At 42.2% G+C, this 21,205-nt stretch overlaps 1 protein-coding gene across 3 annotated transcripts; it reads left to right on the forward strand.

The window, feature by feature from the left end:
• The first annotated feature begins 4,680 nt into the window (after positions 1 to 4,680).
• vegfab (vascular endothelial growth factor Ab) lies at positions 4,681 to 19,445 on the forward strand. Of its 3 annotated transcripts, XM_076756397.1 has the most exons (8): positions 4,681 to 6,324; positions 8,384 to 8,426; positions 9,395 to 9,591; positions 10,532 to 10,608; positions 12,937 to 12,969; positions 15,517 to 15,591; positions 17,250 to 17,393; positions 18,276 to 19,445. In XM_076756397.1, exons 1-8 carry the CDS (start codon positions 6,271 to 6,273, stop codon positions 18,295 to 18,297), a joined length of 645 nt encoding a protein of 214 aa, XP_076612512.1. In that variant the 5' UTR covers positions 4,681 to 6,270; the 3' UTR covers positions 18,298 to 19,445. The 3 variants fall into 3 exon arrangements, with proteins under 3 accessions (XP_076612512.1, XP_076612514.1, XP_076612513.1); XM_076756399.1 differs by lacking the exon at positions 15,517 to 15,591; XM_076756398.1 differs by lacking the exons at positions 17,250 to 17,393; positions 18,276 to 19,445 and having other exon boundaries at positions 15,517 to 16,807.
• The last annotated feature ends 1,760 nt before the right edge of the window (positions 19,446 to 21,205 follow it).

A 21,205-nucleotide genomic window follows, 5' to 3' on the forward strand; every position in this document is an offset into this window, starting at 1 on the left:
GTGACAGGTCCACAATGAAAGACACACACAGATAAGACAGTGTGTGTGTAAGGAAAGTGACTTTAACTTCCCAAACACACCTGGGAGATGTTCAGATAAAAGCTGAAACGTCTACAGCAAACACCATTCATTAAATGGCTGGACAGCTTGGATTGGATAAGATGTTACTTTGTATTCTGGAGGAATTTGACTTCTCTGGGTACTATTTATACAGAATTAAATTAAACAATGAGATTAGCTTTGCTCAGTTCAACAAACAGAGACCAAGGTTTGTGTCCTGTCTCCTACCAAAAGTCAACACTGGTTCTCTTTATCCATGAGCAATCTCTCCTTCACCTTAAAGCTGCAGTCATCAATATATTCACAATGGAAAAAATGACTGTCAATGTGTAAAACGTAGATGAAAAGAGAAAGCAGTCATTTGCATCAAGTGTTCCTGAGTCCACGTAATAATCTCCTTCATACAATCATGTGTTCACAAAGTGATGAACCTTCCTCCATGCTTGCTTGTGAATGACTGAGCCTCTCGAGGATGCCCCTTTCATACCCAATCATGATACTATCACCTGTTACCAATGAGCCTGATTACCTGTGGAATGTTCCAGGCAGGTGTTTTTGGAGCGTTCCAGTCTTCCCAGTCTTTTGCTGCTCCTGTCCCTGCCCCTTTACAAAAATCAATGAACTCCAAATAAAGGCCATTGATGCTCTATGTCTGCTGAATGCAAGAACAGGCAACTGTTTGCCAAAACATTCACCGCAGTGGTTTTTAAAAGGTTAAAATATGTCAATTTTCCATTTAAAGCATGTTGTACTGATATAAAGTGGCCAGAAATCTTTGAGTTTGGCCAAAAGTCCGTTTACAGGTCATGAGGACTACTGTATATGTGGAAAAAAAAAGTAGAATAAATCCTTTTGTGGCTGTGAACTACCTAAAGTCATGTCACTTTGGATGGAACTGAAGACTACAAGTGTAAAATCTGCAAAAAATCTTTGACAGATTAGCACTTAAAATAAGAAAAACAGAAGTCACAGAGCATCTGAAGTGAGTAGTTATAGGTGGATTTCGAAGAAGACTGACCTGAGCCCATACTGCTCCGGTCTTCTTCTCTTCTAGTTCCAGAAACTCCCACATTTGATTGTTTCTGCAGTGTGACTTCCTGAACATGTGGTCCTTCAGGGCTAGTCCCAACATATTGGAATATGATCAATGTTGACAGGTCTAGCCTTTGGTCCAGTTGAAGTACAGTATATTCTGCTCTCTCTCGCTCTTTCCTTCCATTTTTCTTCTTCACTGACCAAAGAGGCTTATGAACTCTTTGAACTGCTTGACTGAGAGAACACAAAAACCATCTCACTTACTGGAACTGGCCGAAGGAGATAAACTGAAGAGGAAGAGAGTAAAGCGATGAGGGGGTGGAATATCCCGCTTTCTGACGAGACGGAAGAACATGCAAGAGAAGAGGAGGGGAAGCCATTTTTCTCGCTTGTTTAAGCACTTGAACTTTAGCTCTTACTTCATCTTAAAGCTTCTGCTTATCTGCTCATCCTAATAAGAGAGCAGGACGGAGGAGGGTAATGAAGGTCGGGTGGACGTGTGCTGCCTCTGCACGGCACGCTCCTCACAGCTGGGCAGGGTCAGTGGTCGCTGCACTGATTGGCTGATGATTTATACAGCCGCTATCAGGAGTGAGTGAAGCCGTCTGTGCCGCATCCAGCCCAAGTGGCCGTTTTCTGTGAGGAATGGAATGATATTTGGCAAACGTTCACTAACACAGAAAGAGCTGCTTTGTCCCTGGAATGTGATAAGGATGTGATTTCTGAAGAAGTCATCTTTTCCAGTCACTTTCAATGGAATTGTACACATCCCCATTCCTGAAAGTTCTAACAATGGAGGTTTTATGTTTAAAACCCTGTTCAGGGAGACATGTGCATCACGGGCCCTCTGCTAGGCCCAGAACAGCCTGCCTGACACAGGTCACACACACGCCTGACCTCATTAATGTTTCAGGTATGCTCGTATATGTAAATGTGCGCACACGAATGCAGCTCAGTCACATGGTGTTTGACAGTGAATGTTATCAGAGCACATTATCGGGGCACGCGGTGAAGGTTAATTCCTGGATAATTTATATAAGATTGGTGAAGAGGTTTACTCCGATAACTCGGTCAGAAGCACTTTACTGTGCAAATCACCCCCTGACCAGCAGCTTACGCTCTCACGAACACACACCAAGAGACGAAGACTCACTTTTTGCGAAAGGGAGTGTATAAAGTGAAAAGGAGGAGAGGGAACAGAGAGGAAGAATGTGACATTTGGTGCCAGGTGATAAAAGAGTGTGGCAGTGAGCCATTAGGCTGATTCGGTAATGGAATGCGTCTGTTACATTATACATTTAAACAATGTGACTTTCATCCTCACATGCTCTCTCTCTCTCTCTCTCTCTCTCTCTCACACACACACACACACACACACACACACACACACAGTTTCTTCTGGGGAAAATGATTCATTGATTGTTTAAGCACAATGAAGCATAAAAATTCAGTTTCTGTATGTGTGAATGCGTGTAAAAAAATTAAAAAAAAATGTGATCACTGTTTAAAGAATAAAAGCATGAGGTCAAACCCATGACATTTTTTAGCAATTGCATTTTAACGTATGCAATGAAAATATCTCTCTATATAGAAGTTTTCATTGTTAGTGGCAGGGTTTGCCTTTTCTGCACGAGCTCCAAGCTGCTTACCTGTATGCAAGGAATGCAGAGTAAATAATGCACATATGTAATCCAGTGTTAGTGTTTGTAAGTGTATCTCACTGATATCAATGTTCATTCTCCACTCTTTGATATCCATATCAGAGCTGTATGAAATTACTGACAATACTAACCGAATATGTCTCACTTCTCCTACAGTCCCATTAAAAGCTTTCAACGGGGTGGCTTTCATTGTGAAGCAGTCACAGGAAATGCATTGTGTGTAGTCATAGAGGTTAGCTCTGAAAATGCATCTTCAAAACAAGACATAATCGTTGTCTCCGTCCACTTAGAACAGACAGGAATCACCCTGATTTCCTGGTAGCATGACGACAAACGTGCGTCAATGTGCGGATCGATGCAGGGGAGGCTGTTTGCTGTACTTTTAGGAAAGGGCCGCTTCATTAAAGCGTGTGTGTTTACATATCTGTATGTACGTAGTCAGCATTAAGTGGGATGACACTCACACATGTACTGCATCCACTGTAACCTTGGCCACATGAGAGCATACACACATAGACAAGCACACACACACACACACACACACACACACACACTGAGTCAGCAGAAACAGGAGCTTGGTGACACCATTAATGAACCCAAGTGTTATTCTTCAATTAAACTACGGACGGGTACCAAGCCAAGGAACTCCTCTCAGCACTGCTCCGGTTACATGACAGACGAATCCTTCTCGTCCTGAAAGCTCTCTTTCTCCTTATCTGCCGCTCACTCTGCCCCTCTGCTTTCTTGCTCCATCATGCCTCAGTTCTCTCCACTGTGAAGTCTCATTGTGTCTCTCTTTTTTTCCTCCCTCATTCCTTTTATATGCACGGTAAGGTATGAGTTGTAGCAAGCAAGCCTTAATATGTCAGGCACATAGCTGAAAACTTATGTCATTACATACTTATCAGCTCTTTCCTCTATTAAGGTGTCTGTCAATCTGTCAGTGTGCTGCAGGCAGACACATTGGTAATCCTGCAGTGGCATGTTGGCCCAGCAGAGGGCAGCCCTACTATGTGGAGCTATCACCAGCACAAATTATCATCTAGAAATATTAGAAACAAAACAACTCAATCAGTCTTTGAATCAGCTAGTTGAGCATTTAATATCAGATTGTTTCAGACAGTCAGTGGTACTGGACGTGTTACACACCCTTTTGTTTTTAGTTACAATTTTTAAGGCTAAAATATAAACCAGATGAACAAAGTAATCAATTTAAAACCTTTCAACCCTTAAGACTTTAGGCTTTTCACCAATAAGAAGCAGAGAGAAAAAATGAAACACTCATTTCCCATCATTAAGCCAAATAAAGTAAACATATGACAGTATGCAAGTACATTCATCCCAGTAATATACTTAAATCCACTTTAGAGAAACTTGTACTTGAGTAAATCTACTTTATATTACTTGTGTCCTCCTCTACATTGTTTGAGATGTTGCTATGGAATACACAGTTTAAGGCAGGTAAAATGAGCTCCATGTCAACTAGCCACATAAAGTAATTAATATTAATAATAATAACCCAACAATATAACACTGACAGGGGCCATTCTGCATAGTGTCTAATTTAACTTCTGATACTTTATGTACTTTTTTTTTGACAATACTTAAGTATTTTTACTTTTTTATGATCTGAGATTGCTACTTTTACACATTATAGCTCTCCACCACTGCCATGCCCACGTTCAATCACCCAGTGTTGGAGAGAAGAAAGAAGAGGCTCTCTATCTGTGTATGTTGTTCTTAATAACATCATCTTCATCATCATTATCAACTGCAGTAACAGCAGTCGTGATAAAGGAGCTTTTGTCACTGTATAATCCCTTCCTTTATCAACCACGGGCAGTCCCTCTTCTCTCTCTCTGACTCCTTTTGCTCCTTCTTCCCTCCTCTTCCTCGTCGTGATGTCTCAGCTGCTGTCCGCCGGGAAAGGGGGGGAAAAAAGAGCCTGACCAGCGGTCAGCCTCGACCACCTGACCGGGACATCACACAGAAAACCCATTCTCCGTCCGTGAGGTGACAGGGAGGAAGTCACGACGCGCATAGACCTACTTTCCGTGAGTGTGTGCGTGCTGGCGCGCACTGACCGGCGCGATGCGGCGACGACTCATGCCGTCACACACGGCAACGCTGCCAGGCGCACGCACACTCAGACACAGACGTATAGGCTGCTACGTGTCCGGACACACACGCTCTCCAACAACCCCGAACAGCCTCAAGACTGGAAAATATTTTTCCTAATATTACCAGAGCAACTGGAAATGAGACGGTGTGCCACTCACCTTACCTCTGCCAGAGTATTTGACCTCTTTATAGAGTATTTTATAACAGTCCTCGCCAGGTTCATTGATTTTTGAGCTAAAAAATCACACAGGCTGAGCATCCAAGGTCATACTGTCTATGGGATTTGTGCGCTAAAATGTGTTCACCAGCCATTTCCTCACAGAGAATGGTCTTCTTGATTTCCACGAGATCTCTAACTATAAACAGCAATAACAATCCATAATACGGTTGCTGTATATTATTAGATGGTGCGTCTTTCATGGGGCTTTTAAAGCTGCGCAAAAGCTGCAGCCGGTACACGACATGTGGGGATGATGAGGATTAAAGCATGGAAACAGTGGATGATATTTCAACCGGTGACTCAAGTATAAAATATCACAACCACAACATCAGGATGCCCTCATTCCCTTTTTTCTCAAATGAAAAAATAAAAATAGACCGGCACGTCTGAACTCAGCTCTGCGTTTTTAATAGCTTGCTGCTGATGCGGTCACATGAGTCGACGTTCAAACGCTGAAACTTTTGAAAAAAAGCCTTGAGACGAGCGAGCAGCGCTGTATATCAGCCCATAGAGGACACACCTACCCTGTTTTAATGATCCACCAATCATCCACGTCCCCGAACCGCGGCTGCAAGTAGTCGCCACTACACAGCCACAGTATGGAGAGACCGAGACAGAGGTGGACGCGTTCTGTCTTCAGAGAGCGAGCCGAGCCGCTTAGTGTGCAGTGACAGAGGAATAAAAAAAAACCCAGAGCGCATAGACAAAGTTTTGTGGGACGAGTATCTCTCAGCGCGGTTTTCTTTTTCATTGAACGTCATCCTGGTCCATGGGTTCAAATTGCACATAGGAGTAGGTTACTAGTTTCCAATGGAGAGACACTTGGAGACGGCTGGCGCAACAAGCATGGGATTATTTTTGTAATGTGGATTGCTATTCCCTTGCAAGAAAATAAAGGTCTGCTGCGGAACAATGTGAGACGTTATGCGTCTTGGATTCTCGTGTTTCTGGATATCTTGAAAATCATTGGCAACAGTTGAGAAGCAAGAAGTTATGCGCAAAGGATTGTAAGCTCCGACCCCGGGACCAACATGGATTTGCCATTACAACCCCCTGCCCCTTGTTTAGAGAAGTTTTAGCCGGTCCACTTGTGTTGTTTATTGAGGACAAATCGCCACATTGGCCTCTTGGATTTTAAAACGTCGCCTGCCTTTGGATTGGATTTCCAACACCATGAACTTTATTGACAGTTTGACACTATTATTTTTGACGCTGTCAGCTGTCAAGGTGAGTTGCAGAAAGCAAAGTGGGCGAAAAGAGAGAGAGAAACATCAATCGACCTCTATTTGTGAAATGTAGCCACTGGTCATTAATGTGTAGCTCGTCCTTGCCTTTCCTCTGGCTAGGTCATCGCTCATGTTTAAACAAGCTGAAATGTTTAGTGGCTTTGGGGAGATTTAAACAGCCATTACGCAAAGCCGACTCTATATAAACCTAACCCACACACTCGTGGGTGGTGCGCTTTTTGTGTTGCAAATGCGGCATATGTGATGATTTTTAAATAATGTTGTGAAGTTTGACGCTGGGTGATTGCAGGCCTGCTGAAACCACCTTGGAGATATTATTACGCTTTAAAGGCGCAGCGGCTCCATTCTGAATTAGGACATGTGAGCAGGTTCACTCCTGGCACCGCGACTCTCAACGGTTAGCCTGCTTCAATAAGAAGAAACACAGCCTCTCACTCTGAAACTTAACACTCACTCTCAGAACGAAACGAGCATTACTTCACAGATTATTCAGGTTGGCTCGAGAATTTTAATGGCTGTTTGACAAATCGTTTTCCATATAATCATTAATCAAGTGCAGTGTGCCCAGAGAGGCTTTGAGCAAAGGTTTCAAGGTGAAAAAAAAAACATACCCCTGCAATAGGAGGCTGCAGATTTTCCAGTGACATGCTTGAACTTTCAAGGATTATTTCTAATAAGTCTTTGGCACCTTAAAGGAAGCATTGATGTTTTAGGGCTCAGCATCTCTCGAGCATCTAAGTTAATGAAATACTCCCCTTCCAGAGTCCAGTAAAGTGTTTATTTAACTAACTGGTTAATTTAATGAAAGCTAAGCCACCAAATCAGCGCCGAACAGTATCAGGATGCTGCCCCATCTACAAATAATCAGTCGGCCTATCATCACTCGGTTTAGGGGCCGGTGTTCGCAGCTTGACACCCAACCATTAATAATACAGTATATCGTGTCTTGGAGGGCTGGGGTCTCTCTCGGCCCACAAGACCCTCTCACGCCACCAGAAGGGGTGGAGACTGCGGAACATACACAACCACATCTTTTTTTTTTCTCTCTCTCTTTCTCTTTCTTTTCTTTTTTTCACTTTTCATTAAGGACTGGGGAAAAGTTTCTCACAGTACAATCACAGTACAAGCCGGTGCTACGGGACTAGGTCTCACGCAATATTGGCGAGATATTACGCGAGATGCGCGCGCTTTTATGTTAGAAAAGGGGAGTGAGAGCGCGCCGTTGCGTGCGTGCGTGCGTGCGTGCGTGCGTGTGTGTGTGTGTGTGTGTGTGTGTGTGAAAGTGGTTGTGCGTAGTTGTGCGTAATGCGCGCACCGGAAGAAAGTTGCCAGAAACCTTTTGTGGTCCGACTGGTGCGGTGACAGCTACCCCCTGTGAGGGAAAGTAGCAGGCTGAAATTCTTACCGGTTTTAATGGCTGCTGTTATTAATCCGCGTTGCCAAGAGGCAGTGGAGGCACACATTAAAAAAAAGAAAAAAAAAAAAAAAACAACACAGTGATTCAACACTTCCAGTTTTGTCACGTAGCTGATGTGCTAGATTTTAGCTCAGCTTGTTTTACACATTGTACCTCTGGTTAAATACTTGGCCACATAAAGTCTTATGCAGCACATGTAACACACTATATGATAACAATCATACAGGCAACTTCATCAAGTTACCAAATTCAATGTTGATACACGTATTCATAACTTGGCTGAACTCTTTTTGCTTCAAAATGTAACAACATACTTCCAGATGTGGTGCAGAATAAGAACCCTGCTCTTAAAACCTATGTTATTTTTTCAATGCTTATGTATAGAAGACATAGTATGAACATTTGACTCTCATTTGCCCTTTATATTGTGTATAGGCTAGCCCAAGATAAGATAAATACTATGCTTTTCATATTCTGGCCGTGGCCAACAGAAATGTCAAAATGTAAATACATTTTTTTGCGCAACTGTGGATAAGTAAAAGGCAGGGGCAGCGTTTTGTTTTTTTTTCTGAGCTCTTGCACAATCTACTGTAACTAACAGCTTGCTTTTTTCTCCTTGCAGAGTGCCCACATACCGAAGGAAACAGAAAGAGGTCCACATGACGGTAGGTGTCCCACGGGGCACCGTGGGAATACAGTGTGCGCTGGGCTCCCTCACTGGCACACAGCCAAAGAGAAAAGGGCTGGTTTGAGGTTCACCTTGACATTAAAGGAAAATTAGCGCCTCCTGGTGGACAACTGCGTATTTGGACCCTGTCAGATTCATCCCCCCAAACTCTCCCTTGTAGCAAATGAGAGCAGTTTCACCCCTAAATCTTAACACTTGGCTGTTTCCATTCTGTACAGCATTCCATCTTGTTTGAGGTTAAGCTGAGGAAATGTTATGGTGACCAGACTCATTTATAGAATGGAATTTCACCCTCTTGGCCCACAATTTCATTTTGCACAATCCCAGCAGTTGCCCAATCTAATTTGGACAATCACGACGCTGAAATTCATGATATTGTTCAGGCTCTGTATATTTGGTTTGGCTTCCCAAAGGGCTGTCAGCCTGGGGTTGTTTTAGCCTCTGAGTGATATTTTGGAGGTGTTGCCTGTCTGTGTGCTAATATCTTTCTCAAGAGCAGAACTCCTGCAAAGACCGAGAGAGCGGGAAGTAGACTGAAGGTGAAAAAACAGCTATTATTGTGCAGCTGTAGGTGAACTGAATCACAATGGGGCAGAGTACATATATATATATATATATATATAGAGAGAGAGAGAGAGAGAGAGAGAGAGAGAGAGAGGGCGGTTGTTAATTCCAATGGGAAGTTGCGTGAGTGTCCATTAAAGTACTTGTATAAACCAAGTCCTTCTCAATGGAATAATAGGAAGTGAAACATGTGTATGCACGTATGTGTGTTTCATCCCTTTCAATGTGACTCCCTTGTGAGCCTGCCAGCGTTTTTTAAATTCCCATCTCCTTTTAGGTGTGTGTTATTGTTACAGTGCTGTAGTATTCAAGAGCTAATAGTTTAGACTAGAGCTCTGCTGCCATTTCATAATCCCATCCACTGTGATTCTTGTCTTCCAGTGATCCCTTTAATGGAGGTGTACAACAAGAGTTTGTGTCAGCCTCGGGAGCTGCTGGTGGAGATTCTGCAGGAGTATCCGGAGGAGGTGGAGCACATCTTCATCCCGTCCTGCGTGGTGTTGACGCGCTGCGCCGGCTGCTGCAATGATGAGATGTTGCAGTGCATGCCCACATCCAGCTATAACATTACAATGGAGGTCAGCAGCAATATTTAGGCTGCAACAGCAATGCTTTGGGTGTTTTGGGGGTTTTCTCCTCAAGTACCTTCATTTTCCATAGGATATGTCAGTACCCCTAATGGACAGTTGAATACTTTATTTTTGCCCAAATGTCACATCAGAGGGGCACATATGCTCCTCTGATTGGCCCAGAGCCCTCTTACTGCCCTTCTGGTTGGCATATTTCCCCCTGTGCACCCGCTGCTTGCTCAGAGGCTGCTCATGTGTGACCTTTGAGTAAAAATAAACCCCATACTTGCCCCTTCTCTCATTTTCAGTCTGTCCTCTGGATTGCATCTCTTATTTATGGTTTCTCTTCCCTTTTTTTTTGTCAAGTTTCCATCCAGATGCATTACAAATTTTATTGAGAATTTCCAAAAAACTTGCAACGGGAAATGCAGATGAATACACGTTTCCTTCCACCGCTGCTGCGAGTAGTCAGAAATGGGCACATTTGAGATAAACAGCTTGTGGAGCTAATTTTCCTGCCAAACCAATAGAGAAGAAGAGGGCACAGAAAGATGACGCCGTTAAAGGAGGGCTGGTCAAACCTCAGACAGTGGAACATATGAAGCAAACATGGTATTCATGTTTGTTTCATGTATTCATTCGTATTAAATCAATCTCCTCATCACTCCACACATATATGATGTTTTCTCTTCAGTTTGAATGCAGAACAGCGATAGACTTTGAGATGAGAAACTTAATCATTTCATCCTAAACTTAATATATGTAGATCCTCTTTCTCTTGGGCTGTTGATCCTTGACTGTCTATCTCTGTCTTTGTCCGTTGTCTATTTCTTAAATGCTATGATTGTGACACTGAGAGCAAAAAGTGTCCGAGTACTGCAGATCAACGTAAATGTCTGACAATTTAAACCTCTGACAATTTCTCTTTCTTCCTTTTTTCTTTTTACAGATTAAAAGAATAAAACCCCAAAGGCAACAAAATGATATTTTCATGAGTTTTACAGAACACAGCGCATGTGAGTGTAGGTAAGAATCCCCGAACACACACTGCAACACACACACACACCATGTGACTGAATTACTAACCACTGTGCCACTGTGTGGCAGAGCAGAGGTCAATCAAACACGCCATGGAACATGCCATGCCATCTGACACATTTAACAGATGCATATCAGGTGGAGTCACACCTTATCTTTGCTTCTCACCTCACTGGTCTAAAAAAGGCCTGATCGGGTTAAAGCACATCCTGGGAGACATCCTCCTTATTACTTCACTTTGTCCTCTGCCCCTCATGTTGCTCAAGTGACGGAGATGCATTTGTGCAAGTACAATGCTACCCAATCCTGTGTTTTCCTGTGGCACGTAGAGGTCAGTACCTGGAACTACGCAGGTGTGATAGCTTTAGTTATTGATCTCTGAGATAAGCCCTGTGTCCTCTTTGTGGCCTCTCGTCACCGTGCGGTGACTTCTCCTGGTTAGAAGTGAGTTCAGTGAGTTCTGATTCTTACACATTAATGAATCACATACTGCTTAGTATTCTCTCTTATGTTTTGACAGGCAGCCAGCGAATATAATCTGTTAAGTAAAGTCAGAAATAAGTGTTGCAACTGCATCTGGATTGACTTAGTGACACGTTCACGTGCTGGCGTTTACGCCGACTGGATGGTTCCCAAAAGTGAAACAAAGCAAAAAGTCAACATTTCATCTTGACTCCCCATGATCTTGTCACCATTCCAGCCAGTCATTAGCAAATGTGTCACCTTTAATGTTTCTTGGACCTCTGCTGGAAGCTGTCGCGGAGAGACACATCACTTCCTGATGTATTGTCACAATCAGATCATTGAGGCGGCTGAAATTTGAGCTGTGTGACATGAATTAGTTAAATGTGACACAGCAACACAGAGGGGGGACATGCATCATCCTCCCACATTTATGGGAGATCTAAAGCGCGAACAGACATCGTAGGGAGGGTAACTGGCCGAGGACCAAGCTCTGTCGCGCTTTGTGCCTCTTTTTCGGAGCGATCAAATCTGACGTTTGTTCGTCTTGCTGGTCTCAATGAGGCCCTGCTATAAAGAAATGTCATTGAACTTCATGCTGTCTGTGATGACACAATACTTTACTGTAAAACCATTCAGATAGCTATAAATGTTAAACCCGCTTTATAACATTTTAGAACTCAATCTATTTAGCGCTGTGTTAAATTTGTAGATTAAGTGCTGTTAACAGATCCCTAAGTCACTGCCAAAATGTCAGATGATTGGTAATAGTGAATAATATTGTGTTTAATATTACCATTTCCATTTTATGCTAATACTGCAATTAGCAGTAACTTAATACAGCTCAAATAGAGCTGCAGGAGAGGGATCACAGGCTGATATCAGTGATATTATAAATGGTAATGCTGGACATTTTCTGAGGATGTCTTGGCACAGGAAGGCGATTTGAATCCAGTGCGTGAATGGCGGATTCCGCCGCTAACAATGAAAGCTACTAGTATCAAACAAGGGGTTCGATTTCATGAAAATTTTAAGGATTGTACATTTGACCATCTGCATTTAAGTGCAGTGTAATGCAATTTAACATTCTTTAAAGGGTCATTATACCTATTTAGCACTTTTACCTTTGATGCTTGGGTTCATTTTGTCGTTCAAGCTGCTCTTTTGCTTGTAATTGAGCCATTTTTACAAATTTTACTAAAGGATCTGAGTCCTTCTTTCACCTCTGCATTTACCTAAACAGATTTCAGTGCAGGCGATCTACAGTCGCACATACAGCCAACAGCTTTCAGCCATCTTCAGACACTGTACATGCATGCACACACACACACGTAAACCTTCATGCTTTATTCAGTACATTCATATAGAGTTATTGTGCCAGACATTCAAACAGAAACTTGGCCCTGTATCTGTGACCTTTTTGAATGAAACAGTTTCCTAACACATTTGGATAACCGTTGCCAGAACATTTATTGCTCCACACTCTTTTATCGGCAAGAGCTGTCACATGGACGAGAAGTGAAACAAACCCGACAACCTGCTATTGTAGTCATATTTGTGTGTGTGCGTGCGTGTGTGCGTGTGTTTGTGTGCCTTTCTATTGTGGGGTCTACACTCAATTATTTCCCAACAACTCTGGTTAATTTGCAAAGCCAAGCATTTGAAAGTGAAAGCCAGGTTTATCACAGTTTCTGGTAAGACATGATGATATAATATGATTTGAAAAGATTGATGGGAGTCTGTACATGCTCATAATGAGCCTCTGGTCTCTGGTGATCTTGATATGTATCTGTTTACCAGGCAACAACAGCATGCTGTGACCTAATGCCATGTTGTTTTGTTCCTGCTTTTCAGATTAAAGAAAGAAGTGAAAGAACAGAAAGAAAAGTGAGTACAGCACTCTTTCTGCATGGAGAATGGGGTTTTCAGGGGGAAACAATGAGGACTTGAGATGTGATCTCTTTCCTGTTTTGCTCTGCAAACAAACTGTCACTCTCTGTCGCCTGCAACTCTCGGGCTTTCTGACATTACACCACACCTCTTACTTACTTAATTCACCTGCCTGGTATTTTCTCACTCCCTCGTTGTCCGTCTCTCCTTTTTTTTTGTCACGTAGACAAACACACCAAAGACTCCACAATGCTATTTCATGAAAACCCCAGCAGACAAGCTATATATGAGATTAGCATGCAGCTCCCAGTTGATAAACATGGGAATACCATCTTAATCCATTCAGGTGAATGAGTGACACTTGATGAGGTCATTGCCCTCTCTTTAACTGTCGTTTACACCTTCCCTCCCTTTTCTATCTCATCTTTACATTCTTCTTCTCTCCTCTTTGCTGTTTACATCCCACTTAACTCTTGTTCCTGACCGCTGTGATATAGATAGCAGTGTTTTTGAAGACCTGTTAAACTTTTGTCTTTATGGTTCTTGCTCAAGCGTGTTTCCCTTCCCATGCAACAGAAGACAGTGGGCTGAGGGTCATTAAAACTCTTTAATCCTCCTTCTGCGTTAATATCTTTCTATTGCAGAGTGGTTGTTCGTTGTATTTTGGTTTTATGTCAGGTCGTCTGTCATATAGATAAGGGCTAGTTTTGAGACCTCCCCTTTAACCTTGTCTTAACTGTTTATGAGTCCGGCTCTGGTGGTGTGAGTCTACAAAGTGATGGTCTTAAGGTCGTTCAACTGCTGTTTCTGACACTTTCCTGTTTTCACGTTAGTTTTAACGTTGGCCACTGACCTCTCAGTGGCGTCAGGTCTGTTGGTGGTGGTCTTCCTACTGAGGTTGTGAAACCTGTCAATGCCAACAGTGAAACTGGAAGTCTGAAGACTTAAAAGAGGAAGTTACATTTACGACACATCAGCTTCACCCGGTTCCTTGGATATCCTTATTAAATGATATCATGTGTCATCCACTCCCGGCTGGGTCTGACCGTTAATGACCTCAGCTATTGGACGGGTTGTCATGACAGGTGGTAAACACATTCATGGCCTGCAGAGGATGAATTTTAATAACTGACCTCCTGACTTTTCATATAGCTCCGTCACAAAGTCAAAAGTCAGTTCCTTGCTTTATGACGAAATGCCTGCAAAACTAATGACATTCCAGTCGGCCTCTGCTGTCGTTTGTGTTTATTGCTAATCAGCAAACGTTAACATGCTAACGTGCTGAACTAAAACAGTGAATGTGGTAGATATTATATTTGCAAAACATCAAAATGCTAGCATTGTTATTCCACTGTGTCTAAGTACAGCCTCACAGAGATTCTACATGGCTCTTAGATCAATTCAATATCTCCACAGACTAAGCCGGCCATGTCCACGGCCTGCACAGCAAACTTTATCTGGTTAACATATTAGCACATGGATTGCTGGGGTCACAAATGCTAGGTCTGACTCTCTGTGTGTCCTGCACATATAATAATTACAGAGCATACTGCTCCTGCAGTTCCAGTCCACTCCATACGGGTTTTTTTTAAAGACACAGCATTGATGTACTGCATTCAGTAGACACCAGTGTCCATAGACATATATCATGACATTGTTTTGCATTTCTATTTCAGTATCACAAAAGTTTTCTGTACAGTTGTATACATCTTAGACAGCAAAAGCTTGTGCCGTCCATCTTGTATCTGACTGATATTTTAATCCTGCCTGCACCTGTGAAACTGCAGGTGTGTGCTATACAAACTTGCTCTCATTGTGCTGTGGTCTAAAACAAGTTGAATCAGCCATAAAGACTTGACCCAGATAGACTGAAAGATGCAGTTTTGGTGAAGTCCAAGTTCATTGTCCTCAATCCATCTGGGAAATTACAGAACAGCCGGCCGAGCCAAACCTCCAGCGCTAACAGTCTGCGAAGTCATTGTACTGTTTTTTTTTTGTTTTTTTTTTACCCAAGTTGGACAATAAAGCGGGTTTCTACATGGAACATTTGATATTCATCACATTCTCGAACTACATGATGTGCGGAAACCACCTGCAGTAAGCTCCATGGCTGTGGGTGGGTCCTTAAAGCTTTAAGTCGAGATACATTTAATTTAATTTCTTGTTCATTTCAACATTTCAACAAACTGTCAACTGGTTCCATTTTTTTGTGCCGCAGCCTTGGAATTCATGTCATCCCTCACTGAAAAACATGGGATATTGTCCCTTTTAGATGTATTACATCATATAAACACTGCCTGATGTTTTTCTCATTATATGATCATCGAAGTTATTGTCCAATCACCCACAATAATCAAATTAAACAATAAGCTCTTTTGAATGACTGATTGTTTGGCTCTTTGATTTAGAGAAATTCAAAAAGATTGCTCTTAATTAGTGTTAGTGTTAGTTTCAGCAGCCTTCAGTTTGGGACTTCCTCACGCATGAGTTCACGCCTCAGTCTCTCAGGCATCTCTCTGCCTTGTTGTCCTCTTTCTCTTGCAGAAAATCCCGGACAGGCAAGGGTAAAGGCCAAAAGAGAAAACGAAAGAAAAACCGTGACAAAACAATTCACGATGCGTATGTCAGCTCCGCCTTCTCCACCTACCTGCACCTGAGTGTTGCGCTTCTCATAATTAAGCTCATTTGGGAGGAGCTCATTTGCCCCTTCTAATTTGCACCATTTAATTTGCCCATTAGCCGCAGCAATTAGCATGTTGCCTTCGTGTATTGTCCTAACTTTGTCATCGTCATCGTCAGCCATGTTCCACATACTCAGAATACCAGTGTCTAAGCTACCTTTGCTAACGTGTTTTGCTAACATAGCTTGAGCAAAACTTTACGTAACAGCGATAACCAGGAAAGTACAGCAGACATGCTAGCCATATCCCACCTCATGAGAAATGAACTGTAACCCATCTCCACCCGTCAAAATACCCATCTAATCTCCCCCCAACCTGACCAGCTGCCTGTTTGCAAGAATATCTCTCTCTATGGATGAGACTGGGCCGATGTTTGGGATGAGATAGGCTACAGCAGCGTATCATGAAAGGCAGTCGAAAATTGAGCTACAAGTCGCCCCAAACATCTTGTCAGATAGCTAGTTTTATGACTGATAATGGATATGTTTAAAGAAGCTGGAATAAACGGATCGGCTGTTAGCTGTAACTTGAACCCTCTACTGAAACAGATCACAGGTCCACCAGCATGGCTTTGCAGACTGGCTCATACTGTCCTGGTATCTGTGTTGGGATCACCAGGATTGTAATCACAGTCCTGTGTTCAGTGTTGAGTCTGTGCTGCTTTGCTGTGTCTCGTACCCGTCTCCTTTCCACTCTTTGTTCTTTTCATCTTTACAAACGTGCATAATGCTGGTACTTTTTATGTAACATAAAGATATGAGTGATGGCTATCTATTGCTTTTTTTTTCTTCTTTTTGGCTAGGGGGGATTTGTAAACCAGCAAATTGTTTAGCAAGTACTGTTTTGTGTCTTTCTTTGCACGCTTTTGTCTCTGAAACTAGACAAAAGCACGTATATTTTATTCAAAAATAATATAAATATAATCTCATGTTTCTTCAGTGCTCATACTGTGAAAGAATACATGTCTTTGTGTTAATTTGTAATTTGTATATTGAGATGTCAATGGAGTATCTGAGCCTTCATCTGTCCATTTCTTCCCCCCTGCTGAGAAATGTCATGCAAACCACTTTCAGCCTCTGTTCTGATTCTAATGTCTCTCTGTGGGAAACAGTCTTCAGTTTTCACTCAATAAAATAAAATCTTTCTTAACGGTGCACCAAGCAGACCCTTGAGTCTTCTTTATCAAGAGCTGAACGTTTGTAAGAGTGAGAGCGAGAAGTGTGCTGTCATTGACCTGCAATTCAAAGCCAATATATGTAATTTCGTGTTGCATGAACCGAACCAGAGTCTAGCTTACTGCATGTCTAACACACAAGGCATTTGTGAGAGGTCCAACCAATGAAGGAGGGTTTGAGGGGTGTGGGGGAGGGTAATTTTTACTGCTTGAATGTTCGCCTGCTCTGTGGGAACCTGTGTGCAATACTACCCAACTGTCACATGCAGTACAGCTTGTCGTGCCGTGGCTTGAAAGAGCAGACTGGAGCATACGAAAGGGTTGACCCAACGGTGGCCTTTCATATGGGTGGTAATTGTACACTGTGATAATCTGCCTCTCTCCCTCTTCCTCTCCACCTCTGTCTGTCTCTTTCTGTCCAGTGTTTGTGAGCCATGTTGTGATCACTGCTCAGAGAGGAGAAAGCGCTTGTTCGTGCAGGATCCTGCAACCTGCCGGTGCTCCTGCAAACACACAGATGAATACTGTAAAGAACGCCAGCTAGAGCTCAACGAGAGGACCTGCAAGTAAGTGCTGTGGAACCATAACTGTCAAGTTCTGATCAGAAGTAAGAAAATCTCTTTCAAAATCACAGTCATGAAGTGTAAATTACTAAGAATCCAGCTTGGGGGTCTAAGGCCTTCTCTAAGTTCCTGTCCCAATCTGCTCTGATCTGCTCTCATTACAAACCTACATACAGTCCTTTACTGTTGTGGTTGACTCATAACACTCTAATCAGTGTTCACTAAAATAGCTCTGATAAACCTACTGTGTGCAACCTGCCCGGAACCAAAAGCACGACTAAGTCAAAGGTGCAACGTGAAAGATGTGGCTAGAATTTTGGGTTAAAACGCTCAAAAATTTTGAAAAACAAGATGTCTGTGTGTTGTGTTGCATAGATATCTACTAAAGTTCACTAGCTAGCTGGAGCTGTGTTCACAGGGGGGCTGCTGAGCCTGGTTCCATTGCCCACCATGTAAACGCCCCAGTGCTCCAAACTCTTGGTTGAGGCAGACTCCAGTCAGCATTAGGGCCACGAGCTGCATGGTTAACTGTGGTAACTACTGCACGGCAGCTAGTAGCTACAGCCACAGAAAAGAGTACAGTGGGCAGCAGTTAGCGGTTAGTCTGGTGACTCTGTCCCCTATTTGTTTGGAGCAACCTTCAACAGGTGGCCAATTGTTCCACATTTACCTTTAACGACTAGTTGGTGCGCACAACACAGAGCAGCATTTCTTGGCTAAAGAGCCAAATATTGCCCGCAGGAGTTGGTGGAGACCAAAATAGAGCTAAAAGGAGAGTGAATGATTGACTGACATTCATCACATGAACACAAACAACTACAGCTTTTTTTTCCTGCTGTAACCTTCCTTGTCCTTATAACCGTTTATTCTTCTCTTCTGGTTTAGATGTGACAAGCCAAGAAGATGAGATAGGTGGGGGCACCAGATGTACAAGATGAAGGAATAGGAGATATTTCACAGCACAGCACTTTGACCTATGAACCGTAAGCTCTTCTTTTCTGTGGAAAGCATTCCCCTTGGACTGACTGAGACAGAACAAAAAGAAAGACAGAACTGAAGTTTCCTCCCACTGTATATCTGTGTGTATATAGACCATGACAAAAGAAAAAAAGAGTACAGAATTGTTATGCTGCTACAGAAACAAATAACTAAACCCGTCATTTGACACAAAGCAAATAGCCGCCATGTGGTTTTGCGTTTCTAACAGGCTTGTGATGCAGGTGTAGTCTTGTTGTCAATTCATTGTATGCAATTACTTCACTGGATATGAGTCTACTGTGGTCGTGTGTCAATCATAAATTGCAAAACCTCTCAATCTAAGATATATTTAACTGCTAAAACAGCGGGTGAGGCTGAAGAGGACATGGGAGCGCTCTCATTTCATGACTGATGGATGGATTTTTGTCGGTCAATGTCTGCTTTTGCTTTTGGAGTTTAAAAAGCAGGACTACCGGGACAGCTCATGGAAATCTTGAATCAGTCTGATATTGCTTCCTTTCCTGTGAGGACATTGCAGGACTGACATGGACTTACTCTCAAGTCACTATTGTGATCAGCTTGCAGGAGAAGAGACTCTGGAGTGCCATATACTTTTAAAGGGATACTGGTTATCAATATAGCATCTAATGTTTTGCTATGCCCGACATGAAAACCACTGAAAACATCCTATACTGTAGTTTGATTCCATTTGAAAAACTGTGCGTCACGAAATGTACTGAGAAATCTTTCGAGTGCTTTTTAAATTATTTTTGTTCCTTTTTCAGGAGAGGGGATTGTCAAAGTAGTTTTGTTAGTTGTTGAACTCAATACAGAATCCATTGATTACATATCTTCTTCTCTGAACTTGTACATACTTAATATGCCTTTATGCCATAGTCCATTCTAGATAATTTATAATGTTATAGAGTATTTTTCAGTATTCAGTCTTCTACCCATATTTAATTTGGTCTATTTATATATGCAGTGTTATGTACCTGTAGCTGTCCTATCTCCCCCCATGTGTAAGGTCACTGATGGCTACCCTCAGCATGGAGACTCTGTGCTTTTCTAAGACACAAAAAGAAAAAAAAAAAATCAAAAATGATTTGTTAACATTCCCTAAATGGATCATTTGTACTGGTGTGCTGATGACATCTCTTCTGGATTTTTCAACCCCTCTTATCTAAGGGTGTGGGTGCTGTGTAGAATTTTAACAGGTGTGTATCCGTGTGTTTGTGTACGTGTGTGTGTATGAGTGTGTGTTCACGTGCATTTGCCGATGCACACATCTGCGTGTAGGTGTTAGTAAGTTGTATTTAAAGTATTTAAGTAAATAGCGGACCTGTGTTTTGTCCGTCCTGCAAGATGCAAATACAAATAAAGTACCGCTAGCAGCTCAGCATACACTACCACAACACCACCACCGTTTTAAATTTGGTTAACAACCTTCATCCTTTTCTGCCATCAGTTTTAGAGCCCTCTTTATTAGTCCTCTTTGTCTCTCCTTCACTATTAACATGTTTTCTGTGTCTATGTAAAACACTAAAGCATATTTATTTTCAAATTATATTGTTTTTATATAAAATAAGGAAAAGGTTGCTGTGTTGTGAATGCTGTGTTTTCAAGAGATTTCATTAGGCAAGATGAGTTTTCCATGTTTTTGTGCGGCAAGTTGATGCTCACACGTCCAGTAAGAATCCCTGCAGAATGTAATCTGAAAGGACATAGATCAGAGAAATAAGAAATTCCTGCACGCTTTTCATGACAAACAGGCAGATATTCAGCCTTATGAATAAAATGGCACTTTGAAGCAGTGTGCAATAATTTCATCTGTTAAATCCAACTGTAGACAACCATTTAGGAGCGCTGGAGGAAACGACAGCAGTTTCTGAGGACTGCTGTGGATTCTAGGAAGGTGAAGACAATATTTTTCATTTGCCAAAGAGGTGTGTGACAATAGCAAAATAATCTGTCAAGGGAAAAGTGAAACTAATAAGTAGACTTACACAAGAGAAGCAGTCTGGTTTTCTAGGTCTTTGGGGAGATGTTTTGGTAATGGTTAAGTAAGAAAAGCATGCATGAAAACAAAGTTTCACAAATTTTCTTAATTTCTTCAGACGTTTTCCTGCATAGTTATGGTGTATAGCACCTATGATTGCCCCCAAACACACAGTCACACATTGGAAGGCTTGGTAAAAACAAAACAAAACAAAAAAAGGTATTTATAGATATAATCCTTACGATCAAGTTGAATTGAAAACAGTTATGCTGTTGTTAAGTTAAGACATAGTTGGACTTAAGTAACGGCTTGGTAAAGCTAGGTTGAGAATATGGGTAGGGCCATCTCTGCCCATAATTGCTCAAAAACACATAATTCTGTCCACATTGAATGCTCATTAACCTGAGGGTAAATTTGGCATTACAGCACGTTACATTACCAACATTTGCACTGTCAGGAACAAATGCAATCCCCTCATTCAGTTCAATGAAGCCGCTGCATCGATGCAGAGGAGGTGCTGATGCAGAGGGCTTGAGCAAAACAAAACAAAACACATATTTGCTACAGCAAAAAGGTTGAACCTGGCTCAGGTTTTGCTGCAACACGATGCAACGTCATTTAGGAAAACATTGTGTTATAGTCGTTACTTTGAAGCATCAGTAGGGTGATTCTACTGTTTACTGAGGAGCTGTCAACACGGCGATGAAAGTCATGGATCTTTTGCTCAAACCAGCATTCCTGGATCGTTATTCATCAACTCACCGGTACCTGAATCAACACTGCATCCCTCCTATTCTGCTCTTTGCATTTGTTCATCATTATACAAACATCCTGAATG

The sequence above is a fragment of the Chaetodon auriga genome, chromosome 18, assembly GCF_051107435.1.
Source record: "Chaetodon auriga isolate fChaAug3 chromosome 18, fChaAug3.hap1, whole genome shotgun sequence".
NCBI classification, from domain to species: domain Eukaryota; kingdom Metazoa; phylum Chordata; class Actinopteri; order Chaetodontiformes; family Chaetodontidae; genus Chaetodon; species Chaetodon auriga.

Bases quoted from the DNA above. Each gene is read 5' to 3' on its own strand.
- vegfab (XM_076756397.1), top strand. From the start codon at position 6,271: ATGAACTTTATTGACAGTTTGACACTATTATTTTTGACGCTGTCAGCT. The intron at 6,325-8,383 runs GTGAGTTGCAGA...TTCTCCTTGCAG, and splicing joins TGACGCTGTCAGCTGTCAAG to AGTGCCCACATACCGAAGGA. The intron at 9,592-10,531 runs GTCAGCAGCAAT...TTCTTTTTACAG, and splicing joins GCTATAACATTACAATGGAG to ATTAAAAGAATAAAACCCCA.